The 11,775-nt window shown below is 53.6% G+C and overlaps 1 protein-coding gene across 1 annotated transcript; it reads left to right on the top strand.

Annotated features, from left to right (window-relative positions):
- The first annotated feature begins 9,543 nt into the window (after positions 1 to 9,543).
- On the top strand, positions 9,544 to 11,203 carry Otos (otospiralin). The gene is made up of 4 exons (XM_006989610.3): positions 9,544 to 9,608; positions 9,861 to 9,953; positions 10,103 to 10,129; positions 10,802 to 11,203. Exons 2-4 carry the CDS (start codon positions 9,896 to 9,898, stop codon positions 10,984 to 10,986), a joined length of 270 nt encoding a protein of 89 aa, XP_006989672.1. The 5' UTR covers positions 9,544 to 9,608; positions 9,861 to 9,895; the 3' UTR covers positions 10,987 to 11,203.
- Positions 11,204 to 11,775: the final 572 nt, after the last annotated feature.

Raw genomic sequence — 11,775 nt, 5'->3', positions numbered from 1 at the left:
GTGCCACATTCCTGTGGCTTTTCTTCCTGGACACTGTTTGCCAGAAGGGCTCTGAAAGAGCCTGCAAGATCAAAGCCAGCAGGAAGCGTGTAGAGAGACCAGCCAAGGAGAGTGGGGGTACAAGTCCTGCACCCCAAGCTTTGAGCCTGGCATGTGGAGCCTAGCATGGCACTAGTTAGCGGGTGGCAGGTGGAGGTTCAGAGGATCAGGTCAGAAGCCTGCCTGAGAGCCAGGATGGGAGTGGGTGGGGCTCCTGGGCCCTGCACTCAGTGAGGCTCACTCCAACTCCAGAGGTTCCCGAAGCCACGGCAAACATAGTCCTTTGGGGATGATATGTGCTAGGTTCTTGGGGATCATGCCCTCAACCCCTGAGCAAAGACTCATTTGATTCTGGACTCAGGCCTCCTGGTCCTGTGTGACTTCCCCATGACCTCAGGGTCACCACTCAGGCTCATCTTGTGCTAGTCAGCCTCCGCACTGGCTTGGCTATGCTGAGCAGAACGTGCCAGGCATGTTGGTCCCCTTGGGTGTAAACGTGAGGCATTCAGAGGAGCAGCTTCTCAGTGGGGCGGGGCTGTGGAGGAGGACATCAGGAATCATGACTGCTCAGCATCTTCACGGCCTGAGAGAAGGCTCTGCTGCCCCCAGGGCTGTGGGGACTTGACAGGGAGAGGTCAACTCTGTCCTAAAACTACCACCAACTGCCTGGAGGTGGGGCTACACACTTTGGTAACTCTATTAGCACACACAAAACACTTCTTGCAGGACACACGTGTCCCAGACTCCCTCACAGTGGGAAAGAGAGTGGGATCATTGAACTGACCTACCATCTAGGCCTGTGGTTGTCCCTGTCCCACAGGGGGACAACAAAGACATAAGAGAACAAGCCTATCCAAAGACCCTCCAGATGCCACGTCGGGTCACATCTAGGGACACAGGCTCAGAAGGTGCCCAATGGCATCCATTCCAGACCCCTCCATGGCACTGGGGACAAAACAGGAGGCGTCTCATTCAGGGTGAGGGGCACTAGTTTGCATACTGTTTATTAACCACGATTGTCAGCTTGTTCTGAGCTCTCCAAGAAGACTTGGGGATCTCACAGCTCTTTATGAACTTCATGTACCTTGGAATCTGGGAATGTTCCGACCAGATGTATCAGTGACTCAGAGGTGTGACACTCTAGTTGGGAGACACCAGACATCAACTTTCACACACAACCTTCACCTTTGGAGGAACACTTCCCTTGTTATGAGGCTGTCTCCAAACAGGGATTCTGTATTTCTATGTTTCTCATCTCCCATCACTTATAAAACGAAAGACTTCTAGTCATGCACTGGCCCATGGCATGCAGACAGAGCTTGCTTTTGTGGACGTATTAATGACCACTGTATCAATTTTCAGCTATTTTCCAGAGTGCTCAGACCCTGTCCATAGTCCTGCCCCTTCCTACCCAACTCCTTATGAAATCCCGAGCTATCGCTTGCCTTTGCAAATCGAAGTAACTTCAGATCCTGCCCCACATGCCACAGCGCAGGGCTCCACCAGGACCAATGGCGGCTCACTCCCATCCCAAGCTAGCTCCCTCCGAGCCAGCTCTGCTGGGTGTGGACACAAACCTGAAAATGAGTTCCCCAAATCCACACTAAAGGTCCCCTACGCCCCAGATGTCCATGCTAGAATGGACAAGATGGGACAGGATACCAAGGAGATAACGGGCTTCACTGGTTCCCCTTAAACACCAGGGTTTGGTTTTGCCAGGACATTTTGGTTTTGTTTTAAAATTTTACAAAACCATGTGACTCATGAGCATACTGTGTGACTCTTCAGAGCACCAGTCAGGTTCCCACAGCGGCTTATGTCTCATGGGTTCAAGGTGAGACTCCCGTCCCTAGTCATCCCACTTCAGGAAATCAACCACACAAAGGAAAACCAAGAACCCATGACCCACTTCATGCTGTCCTTGGCATCCTGCTCAGAGCAGTGGAAACATCCGGTGCCCATCTCCAGGGGACAGCTAAGGAAGGGTGCTGTGCATACGGTGAGGGTGGTGTTCCCAACCTCAGTGTGTCCCCAATGGTGTGGACAACATCTGAGGTACCTAGGTTTCTGACTGAGGGGGGCTGCTGGCATCCAAGGGCCAGAGGCCAGGGACAGTGACACACTGCAGTGTACAAGGCAACTCCTCTGCAGAGGACCTGTCCACCAAGGGGATCCACGAGCCACCCAGACACTGCAGTGAGGTACTGTCACTGCCAGGAAGAGTGAGTGAACCTGAAAGTATATGGACCTGGCAGACATGCAAAATAGATCAGCCAGGGAGAAATGCCATTATGGGGAAGGACGGTGATTGAGCCTGGCTGTGCACAGAGGATCCAGCCCAGAGTGATGGAGGAGTCCAGGCAGGTCAATACCACAGAATATTCATTCGGGGGGCACGGAAGGCAGTGGGCTTCATTTCTCTTTTTCTACTTTACAAAGATTTCTCCATTTACAGTGTGCACACACCCCTCGACCTGCTTCTGGGGCCAGTGGCTGATGCTGTCTCCCTGGGAGCAAGATGGGAAATGCGTTCTGCTTTCAAGGCCGTGGGCTGGACAGGAGCCTCCCGGCCCTCCGCAGAGACATATTTAGCACATGCTTCAAAGCACAACCAGCTCTTTAATTCTCAGACATGGTTCTTGGCTTAGCAGGGCTCTGCCCAGAGCGAGCCTCCTGATGCCCCGTGCTGTGGGTTCATAATACCTGCTTCGTGGATGAATCAACGGCTTGCGAATCTAGGACAGTCAGCCAGAGCGAGACTGGAGACCTGCTCTTTCATCTCTCCGTTTCCACCGGCATCAGGGGAGGAGAGCCAAAAAGTCGGAGAGGACCGCAGTGGGTGGTCAGCAGGAAGCTCGGAGGAGACTGGTGCCAACTCCAGCCTAGACCTGCAGAGACCGAGCCTAGGGGCCCCCGAGGGCAACAGGACTGACCACGCTGCCCAGATGCCTCATCCAGGCTGAGAAACACGCTGAGCCCTGGTTCCCATAAATCCGGCTTTCATGTGGCGTTGAATAGGACAAACAATGGATCTATTTCAGGCCACAGAGAACTGGCCCAGCCTGGGGCTCTTCTTGCAGTTGGGAGGCTCAGCATAGTGGCTCTGGAACCCTGGCCCTGCCCAGAGAGAGCCCCAGGCAGCCAAATGCCACTGAGTTTTAGGTACTGAGAGTCCTGGAGTCTGCTGCTGGGCGGGCCTCACCTTAATCACAGGAGGATGCGGCCAAGGCTGGCCGCTGTATATTTGCCCTGTCATGTGGGCACCATTGGCCCTTAACCTGGGGTCATATCTCCTAAGGAGAGAAACCTTCCCTGCCCCAAAGTACACCATGGCATGTCCGTTTCCCCTTCTGCATTGCCAGCCCTCTCTGCAGGTGTCTCAGAATGCAAAGGGCCGAATCTGCAGTCTGGTGGTGCTGGCTGCCTTCTCAGGGCTCTGCTGTCAGATGCTCAGGGCCCACTCCGGAAGGTCACATCCTGGAAGAGTTGGGCCTGGCAGCCCTTTCCCCAAGGGAGACTAAGAAAGGAAAGGGTCCCTCAATCAAGTGTCCCCTCTGAAGGTAGCCACAAAGGACCACCCCAGCAGGGGTGGTGTTGGTTAAAAGCTGAGTCCTGAACCAGGAGCGGCTGAGCCCCAGGAAGGATCCCTACTGTGATCCTGGAGAGGTAACCAGGCATGTCTGTGAGACAGCCAGTGAACTGTAGGCTGGAGACTGATGCTCTGCACTCCAACTGGGTAATGACCCATCAGTCCATGTCACCCCTGGTGACAGGAAAATCTTTTTCCCAGGAACAGGATCGATCCACTTACATTCCTACTTAGATTCTGAGCTCTCGGGTCCTTCCCGGGGCACCCTCACCCCCCTAGCCCACTCCACAGGGCCCGATTGCTTCTGAGACTCCTATAGCCTACTCTGCAAAGCCCTGGGGACATTCGTAGCCAGGTCCTAGAAAACATTTAACCTTCTCTATTGTGTTAGAAACATGGCAGGTAAGTCACTTGGTTCAGAGGGGCTGGGGGATGGGCTGGGTTATGGCAGGCAGATCAGTGCTCTCCAGCTGTCTGGGGTGGGGGTGGGGGAGGGGCAGACCTGCTAAAGGGTCTGCACAGCACTGGGTTGTCGCCACTTCTGCTGCTGCTCAGGTAGCCGTCCCCTGACTGGGGTCTGTGGTAGATCCTCGGACCTGTGTCAGCATGTCCACCTTGGTGAAGCCCTTGGAGGAAACGCCTCAGGTACATCCTTTTCAGCCCAGAGTCAGCACCAGCCCTTGCTGAGTCCCTGGGAATCTTTTCCCACGAGGCAGAGAAATACAGAGGCTAAAGAATCCCACGGGCAAAAACATACAGGTTATGTGAGGCCTGTCTCTTTGTTGGGGGGTCCCACATGCTAAACATCCATTGCTGGGAACCCCACTCAACTCTCAGGGGGGCAGGTGGCAGCTGTTACTCAGTTGTGGCAAACTAAGTAGCTTCCTAGTGAGCTGTCTGGCTCGGTGGCTCAGTTAACACCTTGGGTCATCCCAAAGCCCCCAGTTAGGGCCCTTGGAGTTTCCTGTGCTCAGGACAGAGCTCACAGCAATGACTGGATCCTTGGCTTCAGCATGACCCTACCGTTCTGCCTGGACTGGTGTCTGGATCCATTGGCCATCAGCAACCCAGGTGCTCTTGGGGGCCTTGGGGGTACAGTGTTGATTCTGGAGCCTGGCCTCAGGCAGCGCCACACCCACCTTGCTCTAGATGCCCTCTGACTCCAGGCTCAGCCTCTACCCTATGGGATAGCAGTGACGGATGCCTGCTTGTGTGCATTCTAAGTGTGTACATACCTGTGCATGCATATGCTTGGGAGATAGTTTCAGCTAAATCGAATATCTGAGGCACAAGCAGATCCCCGGAGATGTTGGAGACATAAAACTTAACATGAGGAAAACACTCATCTCTTGCTTGAAATTTAAATGTAACCATGCATCCTGTATTTCTCCCAGCCACCCTACCATTCCTAGGACACCCCCCACCCTGACCCACCTCATCCCAACCCAGGTCAGGTCCCCTTTGTTTCTGGAGGCTCTGGGTTTGGCCTGGGACCTGTTCAGAGATTATATGGTCAGTTCAGAGAAGGGAAGGAGGTATTTTAAAATAAGGTGGTCACATGCTTGCACATTTCAGCTGCAGATCTGTAAGTGGTCAGTCTTATGACACGCAAGGAGGCTTTGATCCTTTGCGAAGGACACAAACCCTGTCTTGGGGGCTGCTGCTGCACAGTGCCCTGTGAGCATGGTGCCCCCTGGAGTCCATCTCAGGAACATGCAACTCAAAGTCCTAGTGTGGGTTCCTCTGAGCCCCTACTCCAAACAGCCTGGGACCTGCTGTCTCACCTCAGGCCCTTCTGGATTTCCACCTATTTCCCGTTTCTTAAAGCTGTCACACCCTTGTCAGCTGTGACAATGTGTAGGCACTCCCACCTCGACAGACTTTTCCAAGTCAGCTCAACACTCAACTTCCTTTTCATGTTCATAAGGCATCATGTTAATGATGCTCTTCCGTTAAAATTGCAGTCCTATAGCACTCTGTGCATTTGAGAATGTAGGTGACATTTGAAGGTTGTCCCCTCTCTTTGTGGGATCAGGGACAGCACTTCCTGGGGGAAGCATGTTTGCCAGTGCGTGTTTAGAGGGACAAGGGACAGCATGGCAGCCTACTGAGTTCCAGCACTGTGTAGTCAGGTGATGTAAGACCACCCTCCTGGACTGTGTGTCCAGCCAGGAGACTCCCCAGCCCCGTCTGTGAGTCAGACACTATTCCATCAGTCTCTGGGACACCCAGGTACCCATCCAATAACACCACACAAGAAGGAAGACAATTTACCTTCTGGATGGAGGATTGGGGCAGAGTGACAGGCTGGGAGATGAGGAAGCAAGGTTCCCAGCTAGGGAAAGCAGTCTGAGAAAGCAGCCCCTATTTTTCCCCAATACTAACACTAGGTGCAGTCCAGCAAGCAGGAAACCACCCTAGGATCGGTTACAGCCTGAGGCTTGGGAGTGTGGGGCTGTGTACTCAGCGGAGAAGTACTCAGAACACTTTAAAGCCGGCTGACGATTTGGGGGGAAGGAGGGTGTAGGAGGCACAGTGACAGGGTGGGCTGTGGCCTCGGGACTTTAAATTAGGAGCAAGTGTCTGTGCCCAAGTTGGGACAGCTCAAAGTTGAAGGCCAGCTACTCTGGGCTCCGCCTTCCAGGAGAACAGAGGTGGATTGGGCTTGGGGCAATTGCGAAACTCAGGAACTATCCAACAGCCATGTGTACTGTCCCAGGATAGACAGCAGGGGGCGCCAGATACCTCCGAATCATACTCAATTCTGGCATTCCTTCCAACCACTGGCCCTTCCAAGCTGACTGCCATGGGAGGTAACCGGGTGGGGGGCGCACTGTCCAAAAAGACTGCCTTATGTAGCCTAAGCATCTCCTGACCCGAAGCAGACAGACTCCTCAAGTCTTGGGTGTCTCCACAGGAGGTCCTGTCCCCCAGACACTGGATATCTTCCAGGCTTCAGGGCAGTCACTTGGGCAGGTTTCAAACTTGCCCACCCTACATGGTACTGAACCTGGGTCCATCCTCTGGGAGCGTCTGAGGATACAAATCCCTCCTCTTCCCCAGCATTGAATTTTAGGAAGAATCCTAGCTGTTATTCAAGGATGAGATCCTTTGTTTTGGGATTCCCACCAAATGTAAATATACAAGGCCCCTGGAAGGCATTTAACATTTTGTTGTTGTTTCTTTTCTCTTCTTCTTCTCCTTCTTCTTCTTCTTCTTTTTATTGATTCTTTGTGGATTTCACATCATGCATCCTGATTCCACTCATCTCCCCACCCCTTCATATCCACCCTCTGCCCTCCCCCATGCCAAAATAAAATAAAATTTAAAAGGAAAACAAAAAATGAAAACAAACAAACATACAAAAAAACCTCACAGCATGTGAGCTGTAGTGGGACACAGTGAGTCACACAGTATACACTTTAGTCCATACATCTTTACTCATTCGTTGGAATGAGTCATTGGTCTGGTTCGAGGCCTCCGGCTTCTGCTGCACCCTCCATAAGATGCTTCGGCCCTCCTCGGGACTCCTTTCGGATATCCTGTTGCAGCTTTGTCATGGAGATCCTGCAGTTTTGGGTCTGCAGCACTTGGTAGAGCAGGCCCTGCACCTTGCTCGGGGAACACAGTAGAGCTGACCCTGTTGGTGGTGGTGGTGTGGGTGAGCCGGCCCTGAGGGCATGAGAGCAGGAGAGCTGACCCTGCCCTGCCCATCTGCCATGTGGTGGGCTGGGTGAGGCAAAGATGCCCTCCTCCTTTGCTCCTTGCCACCTGTAGCAGGTGGGGAAGCTGGCTCTGGGAACACAAGGATGGGAGAGCTGGTCCTGCCCCTCACTGGCTGCAGCACATGGGAGATCGGAGATCAGAGGTCAGGCCCTATAGGTTTAGCAGCAAGAACTTCTACCTGCTGGGCCATTTTAATGGTCCCTCTTGAACTTATTTTGAGTGATCTGCAGGACAACAGGGAGAGAGAAAGAGATGGATGGGTGAGGTGCAAAGGAGATATGTTCTGAGTGGCAGTGGCCCTCCAGATGGGCCAGGGAGGTTCTCTATCCAGGCCAGTGAGATAAGGAGTCTGAAAGACTCAGGTAGAGTGAAAATGTGTGGGGAGTGGAGATGTGATGTGGGGAAGGATGTGTGACCTGGGAGATCGACTGACCTCAGTAAGCCAGCATAAGTAACAGAGAGTATAGCTAGAGTTTTCCTGCCTTGCCCACAGTCAGGACAAATCTTTGTCACCCGCCAGTCCCACAGTCGCTCAGACCCAACCAAGTAAACAGAAACTTATATTGCTTACAAACTGTATGGCCGTGGCAGGCTTCTTGCTAACTGTTCTTATGGCTTAAATTAACCCATTTCTATAAATCTATACCTTGCCACGTGGCTGGTGGCTTACCGGCATCATCACATGCTGCTGGTCATGGTGGTGGCTTGCAGTGTCTCTCTGCCTCAGCCTTCCGCTTCCCAGAATTCTCCTCTCTCCTTGTCCCACCTACTTCCTGCCTGGCCACTGGCCAATCAGTGTTTTATTTGACATACAGACCATCCCACAGCAAGAGAGCTGTCAACAGTGAGGCTGTTTTATTTAGTTTTCTTATGCAAAAGTAATAAACTGAGAAAAACACACACCCAGAAAGGGAGGAGAAAGCAGACACCCAGTTTCCTCTCCCAGGTCCGTCACTGCTTATTAACTCTAGACTTTTCTAAGCTCAGTCTTATGTTAGCAAACCAGTTTTAAAGGTACCACATATTTCCTTCTATGCCATGTTTCTACCACAGGTGTCTGCAGCTACAGTCTCATGGGGTGGACCGGCCACTGCCACACCGTGGTGGACCTCTGATGGCCAGATGCTCAGGGTGTTTGCTCCTTTGGGTTCTGACTGGACCCCTTTCCCTTCGCCAGGCCCTCTGTGCCCGTGCAGTAAATCACGGCTGTGAGCACAGCTGTCCTGTCCTGACTGTCCTCGTGAATCACATACCTGGGGGTGGCTCATGCCTCATTTCTTGTGGCACAGAGGCCAGGGTTCTGGAAATGAAACCCAGAGGCTCTCTGCTGCATAGCTACATGCCAATACTACTGGACTATATCCCTCTCTGGGTCTCTGGTTATATTTAGGCTGCTACTTGGGAAAGTATAAGTCATGGATTGTTTGGATGAGGACTTGAGGGACAACTACGATGAACCTGGGACCCTTGGGCCACACAACTCCAGGATGGGGTACAAGAATCCTTGAGAGCCCTGAGATTTGGAGACCCATGGAAATCATTACCCTGGAAACAGACCCTGTGTCCAGTAGGGTTCTAGGACCCCCAGGGGACCATTAACCTGGACATAGGCTCTGTGTCCAGCACTGTTGAGACCTCAGGGGTGGGGCCCCAGAGCTGCACTTACTTGGGCAGGGGCCACAGGTTCTAGTAAGGGGTAAGCACAGTAGCCCGAGCCAAGGGGTCTCTGTTGGCTGCTGATATCCCCTTGGCTGGGACAGTGCCTGCCCCCCGGTAGAGGCTTGGAGGAAAGCTCTGGTCTGGGGAAAAGGGTCCAGCCTGGCTCCACACTTCCTGTCCTGGCTGCTCTGCCAATGTCCTGGGTGAGGGAGTGTCTGCAGGCTTACTGAGGAGGCCATGGGATCACAGAGGGCCCATAGCACAGGACTGGGGTCTCAGCAGCTCTTGTATCAGATTTAGAATGGCTCTCCCTGTGAGGAGGAGGGGTATTAGAGGCACCCATGCTGAACATCAGCTTTGAAAACGGATGGATTTGATCTGTGATCCAATTCCCCCAGCTGTTCCCCCAGCTCCTCCCTCCAGCCAGCAGGGAAACAGAGACCCATAGTCCTCCGCCCGGGAATGAAATATTCAGTTTGATGGCTTGGGCGGGTGGTGCTTCCTTCCTTGTCCCCAGCCCTCCTATAAAGAGGAGCCTGAGCATTGGCAGTCGCCCCACAAGGCTGCAGATTGGGCGGAGCAGACCAGCAACAAGGTACCCTCTGGGAGGGTTTGGACTGCTCTCTCTACAGAGAGGGCGAACCTGATGTGTGTGGTGGGGGGTACGGGTGGGGGGGGTCATCTCGTAAATAGTCAAAATTAGTAAGATTTCACTTCAGAATAATGGCTTTGGAAATCAGAAGCAGGAGTAGCTATGAAGTGCTCCCAAGGGTGGTCCACTTTGGGGTAGCAGGGTGGGCCAGTCCTAGGGGGCAGCATCATCATCCCTGGCTTCTTCCTGCTGCAGGTGGTCCTGAGTGTATTGACTGCACCTTGGTGAGGATGCAAACCCGCGTGCTGTGGTGGCTGGCCCTTGGCATCCTGCTGGCGATTCCTGCAGGTGAAGGGCCACTCTGGGCCTGGCCAGAGCCATAGCTTTTCTACCATGTCTCCATGTCTCTCCTGCACACTACTACCCTTGCCGTGGTCTGCAGTGGTTAATGGGGGGTGGGGGTTACCCTGGGTGATGGCTCTCCTTTTCTTTTGCAGGAGCCAAGCCGATGCCAGAGGAAGCAGGTACATTTTTTTCGATGTCTTTCCTTTCGCCGGCATAAGTTACTGGTACAGGCGGGTGGGTGGGGAGCAGAGGTTGCTTATCCCCAGCAGACACAGAAGAGCGGGAGCCCCAGCTCTCCTGGGAGTATGACAATGTAGGTATCATCGCCAGCAGGGAGCTGTGCATGCTAAGGGATCCAGGACAGCATCAGGTCGGCCTTGTCTTCTGTCATGTGGGAGCACCCAGACAGAAGGGAGATGGAGGAGCCCTCAGGGTCCCACCCTCAGCCTGGGCTCAGACCCTGGCTTCTCTCAGGAGTCCCCACTCAGCCCAGTCCCAGCAAGGTGGCCTGTCCTGTGCTCTAGAACAAGGGTGCTGTGTTCTCTGAAGCCTCATCCGGCATGATGCCTGAGCCCCTCGTCCATCACCCAGCTGCCTCCCTGCCCAGCATCTCCCCAGACAAGAACAAGGCCCCACTTTGTCCTTTCTAACCCCCTTCCCCTCTGTCTACCAGACCAGGTACCATAACGGGCAAAAGGCACACTCAGAACGGTTCAGACCCCACTCCTGGGTGGGAAGGTGTCATCTCTGTGGCAGGCCCTGTGGGACACCATCCATGTGCCCTGGCTGTAGAGGGGAGGTTCTTCCAGGGATGATGGACAGGCCCTGAGGTGCTTCCCTGTGTCTTTCAGACCCCTACACTCAGCCACCCGCCATGCCCTACTGGCCTTTCTCCACCTCTGACTTCTGGAACTACGTGCAATATTTCCAGACCCAGGGTGCCTACCCACAGATCGAGGACATGGCCAGAACCTTCTTTGCCCACTTCCCTCTGGGGAGCACCCTGGGCTTCCATGTCCCCTACCAGGAGGACTGAGCAGTGTCCAGTCTGCTGCCTGCCTGGCTGCACTGGCTGGGGCCTAAGGTGGTCTAAAGACAGTGATGGGCAAGGGATGGGACTCGTGCTCAATAAACTCCCCATGAAGACACATAACACCCCGGTGGGTTTCTTTCAAGGAGCCGATGTGTGCTGTATCACTCTGTGAATTCGCTGGGCTTTATTCTGATGAGTACTGAGCACGTCTTTAATAAAAACAGGCATGATTTCTATTCATACGAGTGTCAGTCAGGGCTTGCACCCTTAAATATCACCTTATCATTCTACCCTCATAGTGACCCAGGCGTGGGCTGCGGTGGCCCCAGATTGTAGGTGAGGAACCTGGAACAAAGACACCAGTACAGCCTGGCTTGTTAAGGCCATGTGCCTAGTTAGGCAAGCCAGACAGCATCCCAGGCAGCTCCTCCCCTTGGCTGCCTATGAACAGCAGTCACATTAGGACCAGGCACCCATGCTTAGTGCAAAGCGTGTTCCTGGGAGAAGCAGGAATCAAGAAGTCATATCCCTGCCTGTGAGGGAGAATCATAGCCCACACTCGGTCTTTGAGGGAAAGATTCCAGGTGGAGGCTGCTGGGGGGAGGGGATGGCCACCCTGGGTAGCCCTGTGGGTGTGGGAGGATGTGCAGACAGTGTAACATAGTTCAGGTGCAGCCGATGTACAGTTGGTGAGCTTCCCTGACACATACAAGGCATACAAGCCAAGAACACACCGGTTAATGCCCCCCACATTAGTTGGGAGAGAAACTGAATACCAGGCTCCTCTTCACT

Source organism: Peromyscus maniculatus, chromosome 13, assembly GCF_049852395.1.
Source record: "Peromyscus maniculatus bairdii isolate BWxNUB_F1_BW_parent chromosome 13, HU_Pman_BW_mat_3.1, whole genome shotgun sequence".
NCBI classification, from domain to species: domain Eukaryota; kingdom Metazoa; phylum Chordata; class Mammalia; order Rodentia; family Cricetidae; genus Peromyscus; species Peromyscus maniculatus.
Note: the sequence above shows the minus strand (reverse complement) of the source record. Positions and strands in the feature narration are given on the sequence as shown.

Bases quoted from the DNA above. Each gene is read 5' to 3' on its own strand.
- Otos (XM_006989610.3), top strand. From the start codon at position 9,896: ATGCAAACCCGCGTGCTGTGGTGGCTGGCCCTTGGCATCCTGCTGGCG. The intron at 9,954-10,102 runs GTGAAGGGCCAC...TTTCTTTTGCAG, and splicing joins CCTGCTGGCGATTCCTGCAG to GAGCCAAGCCGATGCCAGAG. The intron at 10,130-10,801 runs GTACATTTTTTT...TGTGTCTTTCAG, and splicing joins GCCGATGCCAGAGGAAGCAG to ACCCCTACACTCAGCCACCC.